The sequence below is a fragment of the Mus caroli genome, unplaced genomic scaffold, assembly GCF_978045245.1.
Source record: "Mus caroli unplaced genomic scaffold, Mus_caroli_1 scaffold_20, whole genome shotgun sequence".
Classification (NCBI taxonomy): domain Eukaryota; kingdom Metazoa; phylum Chordata; class Mammalia; order Rodentia; family Muridae; genus Mus; species Mus caroli.
The window spans coordinates 8,251,603-8,273,215 of NW_028227275.1; the positions used below are offsets into that span (position 1 = coordinate 8,251,603).

At 48.2% G+C, this 21,613-nt stretch overlaps 1 protein-coding gene across 2 annotated transcripts in view; it reads left to right on the forward strand.

Annotated features, from left to right (window-relative positions):
• The first annotated feature begins 1,827 nt into the window (after window positions 1-1,827).
• Window positions 1,828-21,613, forward strand: part of Xpnpep1 (X-prolyl aminopeptidase 1) — a 47,582-nt gene continuing 27,796 nt past the window's right edge. The window contains exons 1-3 of one of the 2 annotated variants that reach the window (XM_021151323.3): window positions 1,828-2,533; window positions 8,913-9,001; window positions 15,491-15,615. In XM_021151323.3, coding sequence (XP_021006982.1) covers window positions 2,502-2,533; window positions 8,913-9,001; window positions 15,491-15,615 — 246 coding nt within the window. In that variant the 5' untranslated portion in view covers window positions 1,828-2,501. The remainder of the gene's footprint in view (window positions 2,534-8,912; window positions 9,002-15,490; window positions 15,616-21,613) is intronic. The other variant, XM_021151326.3, reaches the window with a different exon arrangement.

Consider the following 21,613-nt stretch of genomic DNA (forward strand, 5'->3'; position numbering starts at 1 on the left):
GGGGCAAAGGTAGGGCATGGGACTACCCCTGGGCCTGTGTGTCCCCTGGGCAGGAGGGGAACAATTGGACTCCTGTCAATCTCAGAATCTCAGGACAAGACTTGACTGCCCCACCCCAAGTCCCATGGCTCCGCATCCCACAGGCAATGAGATTGACTGCTGAACACCCCACTCTTTGCAACCAGTAAAATGAGCACAAATGAGTACTTGGGTCACTGGGTTGTCGTGGGCTAGACAGATCGGGTTCAGTCTGTGTCAGTGTGTCTACCTACCCGAGGTCACAAAACCAGAAAAACCACAGTTAACCCTTCCTGGTCTCACCCTCTGCAATGTTTTTAGAGTCTCCTTCCTGGGACTTCCTGAAAGAACTTGAAGACGATGAAGGTGGCTTTGCTGTCTTGCAAACAGGAACTCAGGTCTAGTTCAGGGACTACCCAGTGCTGCTTTCTCTCCTTTCTCCGGGGCAATTATGACTATGGTTGCTGCTGCGTTTTGATGGCACTTATAACTCTGCCGGTACTGCCAGATTTCTCTCTTGTTATTCTTTTGGGCGTGGGCAGGAGCCAGTCCTTGTTTACAGTCTCATTTTGGCTCTGCAGGCTTGAGGAAATGAACAGACATGCTGTGTCACACACATTCTTTTCTGGCTTTTTGTCTATGTGCTAACCTAATGCTAACTGGGACTTTCAGTCCTCCAGGACAGCAGAAACCGTTCGACACAAGTGTACTAGGACTTCACCAAGGTCGACGTGGGATGGGACACAGCTTGGTTTTTAAAACAGGTGCTCACCTTCATTTTGTGCCAGGTGTTGTCCTAAGCACTAGGGACATAACAATGAACAAGAGAGCCACTGTGCCGGAGAAGTGTGCAATCTGGGGACATTTATTTCGGCAGCAAACACGTGAGGGTGGCTATCAGCTCCTGCCCCCCCCTTTTAAAAAGATTTTATTTATTTATTATATATATATAAGTACACTGTAGCTATCTTCAGACACACCAGACGAGGGCATCAGATTTCATTATAGATGATTGTGAGCCACCCTGTGGTTGCTGGGATTTGAACTCATGACCTCTGGAAGAGTAGTCAGTGCTCTTAACCACTGAGCCATCTTGCCAGCCCTCCTGCCCATTTTTAAGCAACAGAAACAACTCCTGCTCTGATGGCTATAGTATGTGTGCAGGGTAGGGAGACTATCCTCAGAAGATGAACTCCCGTGAACAACAGTAGAAGCTGTGGGAAAGGGGCCCGGATGTGTCCATGCAGTTTACAGCTTTAAGCAGGTTTCATTGAGGAGGTGGCATTTGCCGAGACTGTGAGTGTCAAAGATAGGGAAGGCCAGCTTAGGTGGAGTGAGGTGACCTGTGAACTGTGATTAGGAAGAGTCACCCCGAATGAAATGGGGACTGCTTAGTTTCTTTTCCCGTCTTTGTGATAAAACATTCTGGCGAAAGGAATTCGAGGGATTAAGGATTTCTTCAGCTTCCAGTTTCTGTTCATCTAGTCAGGGAGCCAGTCCTTACATCGGTACAAGAGGCGAGAGTAATATATTCATGCTCGTCCTCAGCTCATTTCCACTGATTTTATACAGTCTAGAATCCTCTACCTAGGGAGTGGCTCTGCCCGTCTTAAATAACACAAGACAACCCTCCAGCCAGGCCCAGGGGCTTTTCTCCCAGGCGATTCTAGAATGGTCAAGTGGACACCTCAGGGTAGGTTCGGTCTGGCTTCTATGCAGGCGTCACACAGGTGAGGTGGAAGTGATGCACAGCAGATAGGTGACGTGATGGAAGTGGGTGGGGCTACGGATCTACTTTGAAGCCAGGACCAAGGGGATCTTGGGCAGATGGGACATGGACGGGGGAATAAGGCAGAGATTACATCAAGATTTTTGCCCTTAAAACATGGAATAGCCACCGACTGAGATGAAAAAGCCCTACGTGAAGAATGTTTTTGTTTGTACATAGGGTTAGGAGCTAGGTTTGGACGCTTTAACGCCCGATCGTTAACCCAAGTGAGCAGTAAGTTTTGAAGCTGTTTGGAATAATCATTTGGGAGCCATCTCTAAGGTCTCAGCAAGTTATCTCCTGATCCAGTGTCTCCAGGACCCTAAAATAGGTTCTTGCAGAGCTGGCCCACGACTCTCTCGTCTTAGCTGACCTAAAAGCTGGAACAAACCGGAGAAGCACGCAGCTTCCTTAGCTGGCAAAAACTCCTCTCCTTCCTCTTAAATGGAGAGGAAGATCAGGGCTGACTGACCGGCGCCTCTCCCAATTGGTTGCACAGAACACCACACCCTCTCCAAGCAACCGCCCAAAGGATTTGGAATTCTGACACTCGGCCACGCCCACTCCGGCGAACGGGCGGGGCTTACAGCGGGGCGGAGCCTCTGCGTGAGCACGCCACAGAGGGGAGGCGTGGCCTGCCCGGTGCGCGCGCCTGGCCGTGGGTGATCAGCTGGTCTGCGCTCCCCTGACGTGGGCTGGGGCACGTCACCGCCGAATGGCAGCCTCCAGAAAGCCGCCGCGAGTAAGGTGAGGGGACCGCGCCGGCTGACCGGCATCCGGCGCCCGGCGGGCGGGCGCGCGAGCTGCACCCCCGGGAGGGTAGGGACGAGAGGGCGAGGAGCGACGGGCCCGCGGCCGGCCAGGGATGGCCTTGGCTAGCGGGAGTTGCCCGAGCGGGAACCGGGGAGCGATCTGTGCAGCCCGGCGGGACTCAGCTCGCTTCCGGCGGGGCCCCCGGGCACCTCCGGGCGGCCGGAGCGGGTCCAGGGATCCGTGTGACGGAGGAACTGCTTCGCCCGTCCCGGGAAGGCGGCGATCCTTACCACCCCCGACCCCGAGGGGAGGCCCTGCTGTTGCAGGAAGTTGGTCCCTCTTGGATCCACCCCGGGTTACCCAGAAGTGATTGTGCCCCTGCCCTCACCCTTCCTCCACGGCGGCGATCTAAAGTTACAACCCTGATTATTCTGATGACTGCATTTTACCTCTTGATTCAAACTCCCAAGAGAGACAGGCAGCCGTTGTGCTCTCCCCACCCAAATGGTCTCAGGGGCTGTATCAGGAAACAGATAGGCATAGCCTTCCGGAAAAATCCTCCAGGAGCCTGCTCTGGGTTCTTCTTGGACACAGGAAGTGAGAAGACACTTCCCAGACTCATGTTGAACATGCTTTAGTGTATCCCTTCTGCACCTGAACCAGGAACACTTGGTTATTTATGCTAAGAACATAAAACCAGAATTAAAACTCTGAGGTGATGCACAGAGGCTTACCCATCCTCTCAGACCAGTTGAGTCTTGAAAGAACACACGAGGCACCGCAGCCCGACTTGTGAAATTCCTACCATATTATGCCTGTTTTTGTGAGTGGACAGATCTCAAGCCTACCTTGACCTAGACCTGGTCTTGTCACAGCGTGTTAAGTGCGACCAAGAAGTTTATATATGCACGATGTGGGTGGTGTGGGTAATTGTCCATGTGGATAGACCTTCCTGGACGTTTTCTGCTGGAAATAAGGTCAGGCAAGTGGATAATGATGTAATGTCAAAGGTTAGGAGGCAGCTTGAGAACCATACCACAGTCGTTGCTGGATCCGTAGTCACAGTATTGGGGGTGATCTGTGAATGTCAGATGGTAGACTGAGAGGGAGGGTGCCTTCCGGAAGTGGTAGAATTTCAGTGCCATCCAGTGTATAAATGAGGACCCCTTTCAGTTTAGAAGGTCAAACTGAACTCACTGAAGGAGGCAAATGGAGGCTGGTGGGTGTTAGTGAAGCCAAAGATAGTCGAACCAATCCTGGCAGCACATTTGTCTTCCCCGTCTCACTTCTAGCTCCAATTGTGTTCAGCTCTCGCTTGGGCAGACTTTTTCCTTACCGCAGGTGATGAGAGTTCTAGGCTGACAGTCACTAGAAACAGCCTTACGGTGTGGCTGGAGCAGAGGTCTTAGATCCCCTTCTCACTGAACTCCCTTGATGGTTCATGCTATCTGAACTGGCCGTTAGGACCAGAGAGGTGTATTTACCAAGCTTGCATCCGTGATGCGTATGGGTTCATGTGATACAGCAGTGATAGACACTCACACCAAACCCTTGGACCGAAATGGGTACGGGGATTGTCAGAGCAATGTGGTGGTCATCTCGTCAAGAGCGGTGGGTTCTGGGTAGTGGAGGACATCTTTGCCTACCTCCCCACCCTAAGAACCCGTCCCATTTATTCTCATTTCACTGGATACCGTTTAGCACTTGGTTCTTATTTGGCCTCAGCGTGAGCACTGGAGATACGTGATTCTTATCCCATACTGGGACTAGAGTTTGGGTGCACGCCTCGAATTCTGTTGTGTTTTTTAAAGAGAGAAAGGGAGGCAGGTGTGTAAGTTTTATACGATGATGAAGCAGGGAGTGCTCTGCACAACCCATTCCCACTTATGTACCTTCGGAGAAGGTCTAGGCTTCAGAAGTTCTTGGAAGGGATAGAACACTGGGTGGGAGGTAGGAGAGAGGCTGGGGGGGGAGGGGGGAGAGGAGAGCTGGACTCGCCATCTTGTACTCCCTTGTTAACGGAATCCTTGAATGGCATTAATGGTCACTGAGGTGTATAACTGTCACTGATGGTTACGGCATTTTTTATCCCCCAATTCTTTTTTAGATTATTTGTGTATGTGAATGCTTGCCCAAGGTTTATGTGCACCGCATGTGTGCAGGAGCCCTTGGAGGCCCGAAGAGGGCTTTGGATCCACTGGACCGGAAGTTACAGCTAGTTATGGCGGTGCGGAGAACCAATCCAGGTCCTCTGCAAAGAGCAGCAAGCACTTTTGACCGCTGAGCCATCTGTTCAGCCCCCCCCCCCACTTTAATCTTGTCCTCATCAGTCCTTAGTCTTCATTTCCCCTAATTCTGGAGTCCCTTTAGCTCTCTGTAGCTAAAAAGTTACTTTGTCCCTATAGCTTCTCATTCTGGTCATTGATATAAATAGAGCCAGACACTGTGTTGTTGGTGGTGGTGGTGGTGTGTGTGAGTGTGTGTGTGTGTGTGTCTGTGTGTGACAGTTGACTCCAGTGCCTCATGCATCCTGCATGCTAGGCAAGTGCTTTACTCCTGAACTACACCCGTAGTCTTGTGAACAAGGTTGGTTTTCTTTCTTTTCTTTTCTTTTCTTTCTTTCTTTTTTTTTTTTTTTTTTTGGTTTTTCGAGACAGGGTTTCTCTGTGTAGCCCTGGCTGTCCTGGCACTCACTCTGTAGACCAGGCTGGCCTCGAACTCAGAAATCCGCCTGCCTCTGCCTCCCGAGTGCTGGGATTAAAGGTGTGCGCCACCACGCCCGGCTCTTTTTTTTTTAAATGAGGTTGTGTTTCCACTTTTCTTGAGTGTATGCCTAGGAGTGGAACTGCATTGGTTGGATAACTATTTACATTTTTAAAGGAACTGTCACATTGTTTCCCAAAGCACAGCACTGATTTACAGATCCACCCACTACCACTAGCAATGCCTGACAGTTCTAACTTTCTGCATTCACACCCACACTGGTTAGTGTCTGTGGTTTCGGTTGTCTTTTTTTTTTTTTAAAGGCTAGGTGTGGTGGCCCATGCCTTTAATCCCAGAACTCAGAGTACAGAGACAGGTGGATCTCTGTGAGTTCAAGACCAGACTTGTCTGCATAGTGAGTTCCAGGCCAGTTAGCTACATAGTGAAACACTGTCTTGGACAGACCAACAAATTATATTTTATGTGTATGTGTTTGGAGGTACCAGTGCCTGAGTGTATGTGTGTGCCAGAGCCCACTGAGACTGAAAGAGGGCTTTGGACTCTGGAACTAACTGTTATAGTTATAGGCAATTGTGAGCCTCTGTGTGAGTGCTGGGATTGTGTATGTATGGGAGCCCACCGGGACCAAAACAGGGTGGCGGACCCTGTGGAACTGGAGTGATAGGCGGTCGTGAGCCTCTGTGTGGGTGCCGGAACTGAACCTGGTTCTTTGAAAGAGCAGTAAGTACTATTCTTTTTTTTTTTTTTTTTTTTTTTTTGGTTTTTTGAGACAGGGTTTCTCTGTGTAGCCCTGGCTGTCCTGGAACTCACTTTGTAGACCAGGCTGGCCCTCGAACTCAGAAATCCGCCTGCCTCTGCCTCCCAGCTGCTGGGATCAAAGGTGTGCGCCACCAGTGCCCGGTTCTTTTTCCTGTTTTCAAATTATCTTTGTATTGGTGAGTCAAAATAATTGGATCCTGTTTGGCTAATCCCGTTGGTCTCTTATATTACTATATTTTAGGGCCTTTTAGGATCTGCCTGACACTTTATGCATAGAAGTCAGCTGAAAGTTTGATGGACAATATTTAGTGTGTGTGTGTGTGTGTGTGTATACCTTTTTTTCGAGACAGGATTTCTCTGTGTAGCCCTGACTGCCCTGGAACTCACTCTGTAGACCAGGCTCATCTTGAACTCAGAAATCTGCCTGCCTCTGCCTCCCGAGTGCTGGAATTAAAGGCATGTGCCACCACCCAGCTTGGAACTTGCTATATAGACAAGGCCTGTCTCTAACTCACAGAGATTGGAGGCCCCTGCCTCAGAGTGCTGAGATTAAAGGGGTGCCACTACCATACCTGGCAAGTATTATCTTAATAATAAGTAGGTCTTCAAATCTGTGAATACAGACTCTCATTTTATATATTCAGCTTCTATTAAATTCACACCACACATATGTTTTACAGTATACATCTTATACCGCATTTGTTAAGTGTATTAAGTATTTTGTTGTTTTTGATGTTATTGAACGTGGCTTTTTTTTTTTTTTTAATTTTTTGATGTTGAGAGCAAGGACATGGAAGTATAATTAATTTTTATATGCCATGTCTTTGGTGAGCTCAGGTACTCTAGTCTGTGTGTGTGTGTGTGTGTGTGTGTGTGTGTATGTGTGTGAAGTCTTAAGCAGAAGATTTAGCTTGTTTTCTGTCTGGATGCGTTTGTTTCCCTGTCTTGCCTCGTTGCCCCAGGTAGAGCTACAGATGCAGCATAGAGAGCATCCTGTCCTGCCCCTTCCTCATCATAGGGATTTCATTCCATAGCATTCACTGCTCACACATTTTGGAGTTCTACTTATTAGATTGGTGAGTTACAAAAATGACACTTACTCGTCTCCGGGTGTGCGAATACCACGTATAGAGGTCAGAGCCTGGGGGAGTCATCTCTGTCTTTCCGCTCTGTGGGCCCTGGAGTTTGAACTCATGCAGTCAGGCTTAGCTGTAGGTGCCTTTGACCTGCTGAGCCATCTCTTCCTGAGGTAGAGTTCCTCTTTCTGGTTAGCTGAGTACCTTTATCATCCATGGGTGTTGGCATTTGTCAAGTGATTTTTTTATTTCTACGTCCTGAGATGTTGATTTTGCTCTTTATTATTGTATTGAGCTGATATCTTACATAAATTCCCCGTGTTGAACCAACCTGTGTTCTGGTTTGCTCCTTCTTGTGCTGTTATTGTGTTTGTTGAGGCCATATGCTCTAATCTATGACATACATACCTGGCATGTCTTGCTTTGGACACCAGCTCAAGGCCTCATTCTATCATGGCCCTTGTATTTGCTGTACTCCTGTTCTGGAATGTTCTTTCTCTAGAATTGAACATAGCTAGTTTTTTCACTTGTTTTTTTTTTTTTTAAGATCTTTCTGTGCTCACATGGCAGGTGTTATCAGAAAGGCTTCCCTTAGCTGTCTCACGTGGGGCCAGCTTTCCTCTTATCTTCTGGGCATCCTCTCTCCCTTGCTCTCTTCCTTTCTTCCCTCATCGAGCTGTGCCTCTTGCTTTCTCTCCCTCGTCCCTCGTTTCCCCTGTCCCACCTTATAAACCAGTCACCGAAATGTCCTCATTGTCAGCTATACTTGAGTGAGCTTGATAGAGTTTGCCTAGGGTGCTGGTGAGCTTAACCTGGTAAGACATCAGCTCCAGATGGAGGCCTTTGCCAGGGATCAAGGGTTCTTATAGAGGGGACAAGAAACCTGTGCACATTTGCCTAAGAAATTAATGTGAAAATGGGCAGACAGTGACAGTAATGCTTATACGAACCAGGACATAGCTTTTCATAGACAGTTTCTGGTAAAGATAAGCATATTTCCCTGGCCCCTCAACCCCCTTTTGAGATATGTGCTCACTTTGTAGCTCAGCGTGGGCCCAAACTCTCCCCTCCTGCTTCCTAGTTGTGTATCACATGCCTGGCTAATGATAAACTTCCATTCCTTGGGACAGACTCTCTTGTATCCTCGTCTGACCTTAAGCCAAGCATCGAAGGATAACTTTGAACTTCAGACTCTACCTCCCAAGTACTGGGATTCTGATCGTGTATTACTGTGTCTGGTTTATGCAGTTGGTGGGGATTGAACCCATGGTTTCCTCTGAGCTAGGCGAGGGCTCTATTGACTGAACTACGTCCCCAACCCACGAAGGTAAACTCCCGGTGAGCTACCAACAGGGAGAGACAGCAGATCCAACAAACACAGGAGTTGCTATTCAGGTGCAGAGTCTGAAATAAGCACCTGGGCTCATCTGCTGGGAGGAGAAGCTGAAATCAGAGCGAAGGCGCAGGACACTGCAAAGAGTGAAATAGCTCGTCACTGAGAACGTAGTCACTGAAAATACATCAGTCTAGTAATGGGGTTGGAGGCCATTGAAGAGAGATCATGAGTTAAGGGTAAGCTGAGGAACTCTGGCTGCTTGACAAGGAAGTCTAATGTGTCCCATGGGAGGCGCTCCCTGCTGTGGGCTGCGCGGAGTGGAGGGTGGCTTATCTGAAACCTGGAGCCATCCTGATAGCAGGGTAAGAGTTGTGATTCACGCAGGCCTGCCCAGCCAGGGCGACGCCCCCCCACCCTGACTAGCCTTGCCACATTTCCTGGGGCTGAAGTCTGCAGCACTCTGCTCTTTCTCTTCAAGGGCGAATCGCCAGGACTTTCAGCTGAGAAATTTAAGAATAATTGAACCTAACGAGGTGACACCCTCAGGAGACAAGAGTGTGGAAACAGGTAACAGTCACTTTTGCTTATAAATTAGGTGGGATGTCATAAGAGTTCCTGTCCCAACCGCAAATCGATTGAAAGGAGGGTAAGAGATTTGTAATTGATTGTGGATAAGATGAGGATCTGGAAATTAAAAGTCATGGTATCCTCTAGGTGATCAGTTACTGTTTTTATAGATTTACAACTTAAATTTAGTATACTATGTTTGGATATTGTGTGTGTGTGTGTGTGTGTGTGTGTATGTATGAATGTACACGACATGGCGCAGGTATGGTGGGGCTGGCTGGTGGTGGGTGGAGACTGCTGTTGAAATATCTCCTGGTTCTTCTTGTATCAACTTTTATCTCTCATATAGTCCCTGTTGATGATCTTAAATATATTACTGTGCTGTATAACTTGTGTATGCAATTAAAAGTTTTTTTTTTTTTTAAATTTCCCAGGCTTGGCCTTGTTTCTCAGAACTTGTTAGTTATTCATCCAGTGTGGTTGCTAGAGAGATGACAGGAGTTCTCGGCTGCACTCCTGCTCTAGGGAAGCCTCGGTTTGCTGTGGCTGTCCGAGGAGAGAACTGTAGCGTGCCCTCCATCCGGAAGGGGCTGTGTACCCACTGAGTACCTGTGGGAAGACTACTGGCATTGTGTGCAATTTTACATCAAGGAAAACAGGGAACTCAGCTCATCCTGAGCTTGGTTAGGATGAAGAGAGGAGGGATGTAGGAGAAAGAGGGAGAAGGGATGAAGGACTCAAATAATCAAATTCCGAGGTGGGATTCCTGGGAGCTAAGTGGCAGATGCCAGCTGGAGATGAGGCCAAGGACCAGTTCTGCTGCCTGTGGGCTCCTTTACGCTCTTCAGTTCCCTAGGAATGCTGGGAATGGCGCACGCACTAGAGAATTGCATAGACCTGGAGTTCTGGCTCATGATGGTTTAGCTGACTTGGGTACCTCCCTAACTCCTTTCAACCTCTGTTCCTGTAAATGGGAATAGTAAAATCTTCCTCGGAAGAATCATCATGACAAGTATTAGTGTGTAAAGCCCTCGGCTGTCTCAGCTATGTAGGCAGAGACACATGCTGTCGCTAGACCAGAGCATCTGGGCAGGCTCTAGGATGCTGAAACTGGAGGACATCAGCCCTCTGTTCTTATAACAAGATGGGTGGGAATCCGAGCTGGAGCTTCAGGTCCAGGGTCACACATTTCTTGAGCTCTTGCATGCGTGCCACATTGTCATATTTAGTGCCATCCACCCAGTGAGGGCAGTGAGCTGTGAGCAGGGAAAAGCGTTGATGACAACGGCTTCAGGTTTGAGAACCTATTTCATATGCAAGACACTTTTTAATGAGTTATTCTCTTTAAGTCATGATTTAAAAATACCTGTCAGTAGAGGCTAATGTTACATCATGGGCCGGTCTGTTGCTCTTGGCTTTCCGCTTCCCTGCACACTGCTCAGCTCTTGGCTGCTGCTAGCGTTTCTCAGAAATAAAGGATGCAGAGTGAGGTTTTTGATATAGCATCTTCTAAGTTTTTCCTTTTCATTTCACTGTTGTTTTGTAGCTTTTTCTGAAAAGATCACAGACACAACATTGTGATAGGCAGCCATCTAAATGTGCATAGTTACGCATGGATATAGAAACAGCGTGGTCTCCGCTTTAGGGAAAGGCAGGATTACACCATTTAGTCCACTGTATTTCTTCTTAGTGTATTCTGTGTCAGACTCGAATAATTGCAGATACTCATAAAAATGCTCATTGTATAATGGTACTCTCTTTAGTAATGGGTATCCTCATAGAATAATTAGTTTCCCTTCCCTGCCGCTTCCATCCTGGTCCTGGGTGCTTAGTTTTGCTGGTTTTGACCTTGAGTGTCAATTCTTCAGCCTTAGTCATCTTCATAGACTGTGTGTTTCACGGCCATGGCTACTCAGCCATCCTTCCTCTTGTCCTTAGCTCAGTGGTAGTCTCTGGGTGAGTGGCTTCTGGTTCTACAATCCCTTGACTTCAACCTTTGTCTGATGTTGCGGTTTAATCATTATCTGTTGGTTGTGAAGTTGCGGTTTAATCTGTTGGTTGTACTTTAGGGAGTCTTTTCATGGTGTTCAAGGATACAGATGACAAAGAACTCGCTACATTTTACCCAAAACCAATGTGAGGAGCCTGGAGGATAAGAACACAGGAAGGGAAGTTGAGAGAAGTGCTGGGGGCAGAAGATACATGGATGGGAGTAGATGTTCAGGGTTCTAAGAAGGCCTGACATGCCAATCCAAGAGGGGGATGCAGTGAGGAGGCAGGAAATCCTGATGAAGACCAGGGCGTGGCTGTGAGGAGGAAGCCGAAGATGACTTGGACCACTTGGAATTGACCGTTTTCAGTTTTCAGTTCTTAACTGAGGGGTAGATGCTTGCTGTTGGCTATGTTAAATTTGTCCATGAGGTCAGCAACTGCCCATGTTGATGCTTTTGATTCTGTTTTGTAAACACCCCGTTGGTGCCAACAAAATCCTTCAGTTGGAGTGTGCCTAAAATACAGGCTAAAATCTGTCAGAAAATCAGTGATCTTGAAAGTATGGTGGACTCTCCCAGATATTTGCCTTTATAAATTTCCTAGGCCAGGCTGCACTCCGGACCAGTTGAGTCAGAAGTTCCCCCGCTGGAGTCCGCTGTGAGAATGTTAACCTAGGCCTCCCGAAGTCCTAGCTTTGGAAGCTGCAGTAGGGGACGCTCTTGAGTTCAAGAGGGCTGGAATAGTATAGAGGGGTCCCTGACCACAGTGGCACAGGGCTTGATTTAGAAGCATACCAGATCTGTTCTGAAACTCAGGAAAGTGTCACAGTCAGGTTTTCAGGGGGTGGTATTCATCTGAGTTCACAACCGGTTTCCCTTCGGATCCGTGGAGGTGTTAACGTTCGAATGGAGGCGGTTTGGTTTTTTTCCTGGGCAGTGGAGTAGGACTGCGTATTGAACTGAGTGCCTTGTGGTACTAGCCAAGTACTTAATACTGAGCTACACCCTCAGTTCTAAGACGGATCCATAGCAGTCCAGGTACTTTTTGTGTTAGTGCATACGAGGCAAGCAGCCTTCCCTGAGCCGTATCCACGGCCGCCTTTTTCTTTGTACTTTGAAGTAGAGTATGTATCAGTGATTTGTCCAAACTGGCCAGGAACCTGCGATTCCTTTACTTTGTTCTCCTAAGTAGTGGCTTCACACCAGATATTTTGGCTCCCTCTTTCTCTGAGACACACATGAGGGAATACAGGCCAAGTAGCTGAGAGGACAGGGAAGAATGCCCCTCTGAAGACAGGATTCGGAAGCAGCCGCCCTGTAAGGAACGTGGACATGACTGGGTGACAGATGGGACCGTTTCCAGTGATTCTCCTTCCCTTGAGTAATTCTGCCCCGAGACTCCCCAGAGTTGAAAGTCCAGTTGGTGAGGTCGTCCTTGTGCTGATGATGCACTGGTAGGGTTTCAGTGAATGGTATAACCAGCGTGAGGTACACTACGGGGGAATCTATTGAGGTCATCATAAGTATTGAGGTATGAAAACCCAGGTGCTGGAGGCTGAAGACAGAGAAGCAGACACAAGGGGCAGCCGTGGGTAAGCTGCAGCAGTCAGGTTGTCAGTCCGTGAAACCCTGACGGAGCTGTCTCCTGGTACTTCCCATTATGCACAGCTTTGTGCATCAGGTTGTTTTCTGGATAAATATGATCTTTCATTACTTGTTTACAATGAGTTGCAAAAGCCCAAACACTGACAGTGTCTACTGCTGGCCAAGATAGAGAGCAACAGGAACTTCTGCTCATTGCTGGTGAGGCCTGGCTGGGGCAGTTTGACAGTTATATGCATGCTAATAAATGCTTGTCATATAGCTGGGCGGTCACATTCTTTCGTCTTTACCCAGATATGTTGAAATAGTATGTGCACACAAAAGCCGTGCGAAGTACCAGGAGACAGCTCCGTCAGGGTTTCACGGACTGACAACCTGACTGCTGCAGAACTGTTTGTGGCAGCTTCATTCATAGTAACCCAAACTTGGAAGCAGCCTAGATGTCTTTCTGCAGGTGAGGGACAGATGAGCTGCAGTATAGCGAGTTATTGGAGTATCATTCACGACTAAAAAGAGTTGAGATATCACATCCTGAAAAGGCATGTGGAACTCTTACCCTCCTCTTGGTAAGTGAGAAAAGCCAGTCTGAAAAGGCTATGTGTGATTCCGGCTGAGTGACATTCTGGGAAAAGCTAGCTATGGAGATGGTAAGGAAAGCCAGCGATGACCAGGGCCCAGGGGAGAGTGAGGGTCGGGTAGTTGAACAAAGATGACTTTGGGGGTCAGCAAAAATACTGTATGCTCAGACATGGTGGTACATATCTGCGCTTGAGGCCAGCACGACTTGTGGTAAGTTCTAGATCAGTCTGGGACTGTGTGGCAACCGTGCACTTTTGTTGTGAACCCGGAGCTGCTCCCAATGGTAAGATGCCTATGGAAGAATGTATTGAAGGGCTGGTGAGGTGGCTCAGCGGGTAAGGGTGCTCCCTGCCAAGTCTGACGATATAAATTGGATCCTTGGAACCCACATCATGGAGGGAGAGCTGATTCCTGCAAGGTTCCCTGTCTTCCACGTGTATGTGCACGTATAGGCACTCAGACAAACAAGTGTAATTTAGAAATGAAAGGACAATCCTTTGAGCTTGGGATGGCGGTGCCTGTAGTTTCCGGACCTCAGGAGGCCAAGCGTGCCGTTCCAGCAACAACAGCAACACAACAACAAGTCCCCCAAACAAACAGCCCTTCTTTAATCAAATGCCTTGTCTACCTTGCCCTCTAGCGCTCCTGTCATGTTTTATGCTCGTGATGCATGGGGCTGGGGGCCGAGTGCTTGCCCGTAACACAGTACTGGCTTTTCGTGAAGTCGTTGGTTAGGTTGGCATAGGACTGTGTCTAAAAGGCTTATCTGTTGGATAATGTCACTAGATGTTGAGTCAAGGTCTTTTTGAGGAGTCTACCAAGCAGGGGCTGGAGAGATGGCGTAATGGTTAAGTGCTTGGGCTAGGACCTAAGTTTGATTTTCAGCTCACAGCTGGCTGTAAGTCCAATTCCAGGAGCTCTGATACCGTTTGGCCTCCAAGAACACCAGGCATGCACATATTACACATACATACGTACATGTAGGTAAAGCATTCATATAAATAAATATAAAAGATTGGCAGTCTCATCCATTTATAAAATTAGTTTTAGGCATTTTCAGCCCATCACTCTCACGCCCCACTTTCTCGTTGAAGACTTTCTTCATTAAGTTATCTCCTGTTCTCACACCTTCTTTCTCTGTGTTCCGTGTAATCCATTTAGGTTAAGAGTCGCTTGCACAAGTATGGGTGAGATATTATCTATTGAAGCATAGGCACCTATCAGTGGCTACATCACTGAAGAGAGTTAACACCCAGAAACCAGCTGCCAGTAGTCCCTTGGGAGGTGGGCAGGCCTTATCCATGCCGACCTGTTGACAGGTCCAGTCTTGTGCAGGCCTTGTGAGGATAACCACAGCTGCAGTGAGGTCGTGAGTGCCTGGTTATGCCGTGTTACACATCTCTCCATCCGTAGGCCCCCTCCCTCTTCTATGATGTTCCCTGAGCTCTGGGTTGGGGGATACAGATGGTCCATGTAGGGCCGAGGACTCACCAGTCTTCTTGGCACTGTGGCATCTCTGAGCAAGCCATGAGAAGCAAGCCAGTGAGCAGCATCCTCCAGGGCCTCTGTCTGAGCTCCTGTCTCCAGGTTCCTGCCCAGTTTGAGTTCCTGCTCTGACTTCCTTCAGCGATGGACTGTGAGGTGGAACTCTAAGCTGAAATCACCCTTCTCCACCCCAGGTTGCTTTTGGGCATGGTGTTTTATCGCAGCAATAGAAACCCTAACATTAAGAGACCCCAAAATAGCCACTTTTAACACATGGATTATTGCAATTCTGGAAACTTCTTTCTGCATGTGTACATTTTAAAATGCAATTTCAAAGTAAAATAATCTACATATGCCCTTTCAAAATATGTTTTTAATTACCCATCAAGCTTAGACATCTTTCCCGGATACAAACACACAGACACCTATTTTCTTAGGTCCATATAATTTTTAGTGGCTACTTAGTGTTCTGTGCGTTATAGTTTATTTAGCGAATAGTGTATCCATCTATTTCTCCCACACCTATAAACAGAGGTTGATGCCTTACAGCTGTTTAATTTTTTCCTTAGAATCATGTCCTAGTAGTGAAAGATAACTGGGAAACGAGTCTTCGGGGCAGAAGTTTTCTTGCCACCTTCGGGTGTTTAGAAGTTTGCATTTCAAAACTCTAAGCACCAGTGTCTCTGGCTGCCTCGGGCCTGTCTGGTGATGGAGTGGTCAGGTTGAAGGTGACGCTGGGCGAGGATGTGGGAGGATTCCACAGCTTGCTGTGCACTACTAGTTGTTGAATTGCAGGGTCAGGCTGGTTTCCTAACAAACTCTCGTGTTGCAGACCACAGGATGGCTCCGAAGGTGACTTCAGAACTGCTTCGGCAGCTGCGACAAGCTATGAGGAACTCTGAATATGTGGCAGAACCCATCCAGGCCTATATCATCCCGTCAGGAGATGCCCACCAGGTACCAAGTGGGGATGGCTGAAGACGATCCCCCAGCCTCCTTCCTTTTGGTCTTCCCTCAGCTCTAACACGTTTATAGGATTGTAGCTGTAAATCCATAAGAAAGCATGCCTTCTGGGGCTTGACATAGAAGCCAGCCATATTTGATTAAGCCTCACTGAATGCAGGTAGCTTTGACTGGGCCTCCTTGTTCCCAGTGAGGTTAGCTAGCTTTCAGTAATTGTGAAGAATCAGTGGGCAAAGTAAAGACGTTTTAAAGTTCTGGACCTTTCCCTTTCAGATGTATTCTATATTACACTGCTTCTGTCATGCTCTGACCTCATCACATAGGTCTCTCGCCTCTTTCTGCTCATGCAGATGGCCCCACACCTCAGGCATTGCTACAAGATAGAATGCCAGGCCGGAGGGAGCTCCATCTTAGTGGTAATGTATGGATGCTAGGGCTAACTTGTGGGCAAGTCAGGATTGTGAGTGTCCTCCCTGTGATATGCTGCTAAAGGGCCACAAAGATGAGTCGGGAAGGTTGGACTCCTGCCCTCACCATGGTTATAGTTTAGTGAGAGAAGAAACAGTGTGCAAAGTGCTCCCACCTCCCCATAGAGGCATCAAAGTGCTCCCCATCTCATAGAGGCGTCATAGTGCTCCCCACCTCCCCATAGAGGCACCAGAGTGCTCCCCACCTCCCCATAGAGGCATCACAGTGCTCTCCACCTCCCCATAGAGGCACCAGAGTGCTCCCCACCTCCCCATAGAGGCACCAGAGTGCTCCCCACCTCCCCATAGAGGCACCAGAGTGCTCCCCACCTCCCCATAGAGGCATCACAGTGCTCTCCACCTCCCCATAGAGGCACCAGAGTGCTCTCCACCTCCCCATAGAGGTATCTGTAAGTTGATTTTTTCCAGCCTTTGCTTATGTGCAGAGCACTATCTTGGTTGTGGCTGATGCCAACAGAATTGGATTCTGCCTTAGGAATCAGACAGTGTAGTAGATGAGGGGAGTGGGGTTTAGAGGTCTCTGGTGCTGTGTGTGTGGCTGGCTCAGCGGTTAAGAACAGTTGCTAATCTTGCAGCAGGTTTGACTTTGATTCTTAGCTCACAGCTGCCTGAAACTGTAGCTCTAGGTCATCTGAGGCTACCTCTGGCCTCTGCAGGTGACCTCATGCTTGCACGCATAGTCATCCACAGACACACACACACACACACACACACACACACATTTTAAAAGGTGCACACACATGTATCTGTCGGAAGGGAGAACATGGTGACTGTTGTGAAGAAACTTGATCGGGTTATGGAAGTCGCAGGCTCCGAGGGGATGGGTACGGGGATGGGGATTTGTGAGACAGGACGGCAGTTGAGCTAGAACGTGAAGGGTAGGGAAAGTGTGGGGAGTGGAAATTGGGGGTGGAGAAGGGAAGGGGCTCCAAGTAGGAGGGTTAATAGGGACAAAACCGGAGAAGCAGAAAGCCTCTTAGAACTAGTGTGGCCAGTTTCCCTGGGCAGGTCTCAGGGAACTGAAGAACATCAGTGGGAGATAAGGCTGGTGTCAGGAGTCCTCAACTGCAGGTGGCAGAAACTATCTGGAGGCTCCATGCACAGTAAAAAGAGGTTTTTCGAGTTTAGTGCAAGTGGTTTTCAACCTGGGAATCGAATGACCCTTTCCCAGGGGTCACCTAAGACCATTTGAAAACAGATTACGACCTGTTATAGATTATGATCTATAACAGTAGCAAAATTACGATTATAAAGCAGCAACAAAAGTAATTTTATGGCTGGGGGCGGGGGTCACCACACATGAGGAGCCGTATTCAAGGGTCGCAGTAGTAGGAAGGTTGAGAACCTTGGGTTAGAGGCAGAAATGCTGTGCTGGCAGTGCCGGGCTTTTTGCTTTTGCAGTTATGCTGGAGAGGAATGCGCTGGCCTTGAAGAAGGGTGTGGCGGGTGGGGAAGAGGGACTCGCTCCAGCTGTGCATCTGTGTCTTTCTGGCCAGAGGCAGGTTGCTGAGCCGGTAGTATAAACTGGACATCTGCTGTGCTTTCTTTTCCTTATCTCTTACTGTCAAGATAAAGACTTCGATTCCTCCCAGGTCCGGAGTCCCAGATGAGAGTGTGATTGGTGTGAGCACCCTTGGTCTTCCTCCCCACCATCGCAAGGGGCTGGGGTCTCCCCTGAGGGAGGTGCAGAGATCCGCCCTAGCCCTAACCCTAACCCTAACCCTTAGAAGTGTCCTGAGGCACTCCTGTGTCTTGTCAGATGTCCTTACAAAAGCGTGCTTTGTGATCTACACAGTGTAGTGAGCTGTAGTGAAAACATACCCCAGAGTCCACCAGCATAATCCTGTAGCGTGTACAGGAGCGCAGTGTTAGCAACACGCACACATTGTTACACAACAAGTTTCAGGACAGTTTCACCCCGCCAAATAGATGAAAACTCCACCTATTGAGAGGTCCTTCGTTTCCCCTCCTCTCTGCTCCTACAAACCACCATTATACTCTGGGTTCCAAGAGCCTGAGCACTTCAGATGCCTTCTGTGGCCAGAACCCGTTTTTGTCATGTGGGACCGTTGCTTTGTCTAACACAGTGTCCTTCCTCCAGGCTGCACAGGACAGGAGCTGACAGGCACGAGTGATCAGGCCCCCCCCAAGATGACCCCCCCCTCCTCTTTGCACTTGCTCACCTCCCCATCCTCTCTTTACCTAACACCTCACTTTATCTGTGAACCTTTACCCCCAAAGGCAGCCTATGCAGAAAGATTTGAGCCTCTCTGTACCCCCAGTGAAATCGACGTGCCTGGCTCAGACTGTGTGCAGCTGTGTGTCTGTGCCTTTGGGTTTCTGTTCCTTTAGCCCAGTGTTGTGCTACACTCTGTACTATCGTATGTTTATGGGTAGAGAACATTCTTGTAGCCAAGTTTATCTTGATGTTCTTAGTCCTGGGTGTGCTGTTCTGTGATGCTTTTATTCTCTTTATCACAAAGGGAAATTCTGAGTCCCCTTGAATTTTAAATGCTTTAGGTGTGGCCTGTTGCCCTTTGGGAATGATAAGAAGGCTGGCCAAAGGACAGGGCTGGTGTTAATCAGCCCTTCATCTCTAATGATCCTGGGCTATCACTGTTGAAGGTTTTTCCCTCAATAAGGAAGCTGAAGCCGGAACCCCAGGAAAACGAGTTACTTAGCAGCATTCTAAAAACAATAAATCAGGCTTGCTCAGGCTAGTCAGTAGTTGCAGAAGTTGCTGTCTAGACTTCATCAATTTACATATACTGACATTCCTTTATTTTTTATTTTTTGAGGCCAGGGAACACACTGCATGGCAGTGCATGTGCGCAGCGCCATGTGCATAGCACCGTGTACATAGCGACAGTGGGGGGAAGCCAAGCTTTGTGTGTTCCCTGTATCGGACTGCCTATTCAGGGGCTGATACTGGACAGATGCAGAGGCAGGTAGCTCTCATGTGGGCCCAGGGGGGGACCTCGGGTCAAAGGCCCGGATGCCACACTTGCCTGCGTAGCCAGCTGCATGGTTGTTAGATTCTGAGTCTCAGCTTACGTGGTTGAGTCACAGGGCTGCTGTCAGCAAATGCTGAAGGCAGGTTCTGCCCCCTGGGTGGGCTGCTTTTATTGTTATGCCACCTTTATAGGAGGGAACGAGAGGCCCATTAGAGTAAAAAACTAGACAAGCCACAACAGAGATGCGACTTGTGACACATAAAAGCCTGCACATGTGTCAGGGAAGGGCCCAGCCAGCACCATCCAGGAGGAACTTGTGAGGTGTGTGCAGCCACGTTGTAAGGTAGTAAAATACTTCATAAATTAGTCATGCCAGGGTGTCAGAAGAAATGGTCATTTTCACATATCAGTATGAAGAGTATAGATTACTTTTTATAGGAAGCACTCATATATGGTAGTTTATATTTATAAAACACCTCAGTCCGAATATGGTTTCGAGCATTTGATCTGTATTTACCTTTCATTAAATTTATAGTTGACAGGGCTGGAGAGCTGGCTCAGCAGTTAAGAGCACTGACTGCTCTTCCAGAGGTCCTAAGTTCAAATCCCAGCAACCACATGGTGGCTCACAACCATCTGTAATGGGATCCGATGCCTTCTTCCAGTGTGTCTGAAGACAGCTACAGTGTACTCATATACATAAAATAAATAAAATCTTTTAAAACGAAGTTATAGTTGACAAAGTAGTCTCACATACCCATGCTGTCCTACGCATTCCTGAAAGGCTTCTACTAACTGAATCTTGGGTATCTGTTTTAGAACTACATTGCAAGTGATTAAAATGAGATAAAATGAAATACAGTTTCAGGCTAGTAAGAAAGTAACATAAAGCCAGGCAGTGGTGGCGCACACCTTTAATCCCAGCACTTGGGAGACACAGGCAGGTGGATTTCTGAGTTCGAGGCCAGCCTGGTCTACAGAGTGAGTTCCAGGACAGCCAGGACTACACAGAGAAACCCTGTCTCGAAAAACCGAAAGAAAAAAAAAAAGAAGAAAGTAACATGATAATAAACTACTTTTCAAGTGCTCAGGGCCACCTGTGGTGACGCTCTCATCATTTACAGCATCGGCCTGTATGAGTGTGGAATGCATTCCTAGCTGAGAGAGATTTCTAAGACAGCAGGGTCAAGGAAGCGCAGTTAGTTGGACTGTGGGCGGGTAGAATTTGGACGTGTGGAGAAGACTGGGGAAAGAGAGACAGACAGACAGACATAAAAAGCACACCATGGGCACATTTAGTCATTCTTTCCTGTCGGCGACCTTGACCCCCATAGTCAGGAGGTTTTGAGACTCTCTTACAGCCCAAACTTGGTATCACAGTGGAGGATAACTCTGAATGGGCAATCCTGCCAGCCAGGATCGCAGTGTCCCACCCTGTCTGGCTGAGATGAGGTCTGGTTAGCAGGAACAAGAAGGCAATATGACCAATAGGGGCGCTCTTGAGTGTGGATTGGAGGAGGGAGGCACAGAACAGAGAAACCAGGGGATCCCCGAATCTGGGTGAGAGGTTCTGAGTGGAGAACAGAGGTTGGGAGGGAAACAACAGGACACGCCCTAAGTGTGAACCGTGCAGGCAGAGACGACTCTGCAGGTGCACCAGCAGAAGTGCATTTCCTCTTTCAGTTCCTGTGGAGAGGCACTGCATTGTTGGGGTAACTCCATTAAGTGGGGCTCTGGGTCCTTGCCAGGCCTCTGGGGACAGGGAGGAAGGGCCGCTTTGTGTGCGACCTGCTCAGCGGCCTCCTCAGCAATAGAAAGGCTCTGTTCTCTGCGACTCTCATCCTGACTGTTATATTTCAGCCTGAGTCAAGGTTGGTGGAATTCCTCCTAGGCGTGGAGAACGGAGGGCGGGCGTTGGAGAACTGGAGGGGAATCTTGAATTCTGTCCTTTGTGTACTTTCCAAAATACAAATACACCCACACTGTTCCCTAGTGGAGATGAACCAGACGAGCCGCAAGTGCAGGGTTATATAAGGACCTGGCACTTGAGTGGTCAGCCTCTCTGGTTCTCTCTAATCCCAGAACAAGGCCCAGGAGCCTTCACAGTGGTGATTGGTAAATGCTTTCCTATGCTGTCTCAGGCAGATACCGGGATGCCTGGGCATCCGCAGCCTCAAGCCAGGACAGCCACTGGGCGGGGCCAGGGCTTTCTTTCAGAAATCCTATCCTTCTTCTTATCTGAAAGGCCCTGTTCTTTGGCTTGGCTTAGTCAAAGGGTCACATTCTGTCGAAGCGAATTTGTTAATATGAGGCTTTGGCGGGGTGTGTGGTTCTCTCTCCTTCTGGAAGTCACGAATCAGATTTTCCTAAACTGTATTCTTTTTCTCCTGAAAAATCACACCTCCTCAAATCAGCCTCCTGTTTTGTTTCTTAAACCTTTTTTTTTTTAAAAAGATATTTTATTTTATTTTATTTTTTTAAAGATTTATTTATTTATTTTATGTTTGTGAGTGCACTATAGCTGTACAGATAGTTGTGAGCCTTCGTGTG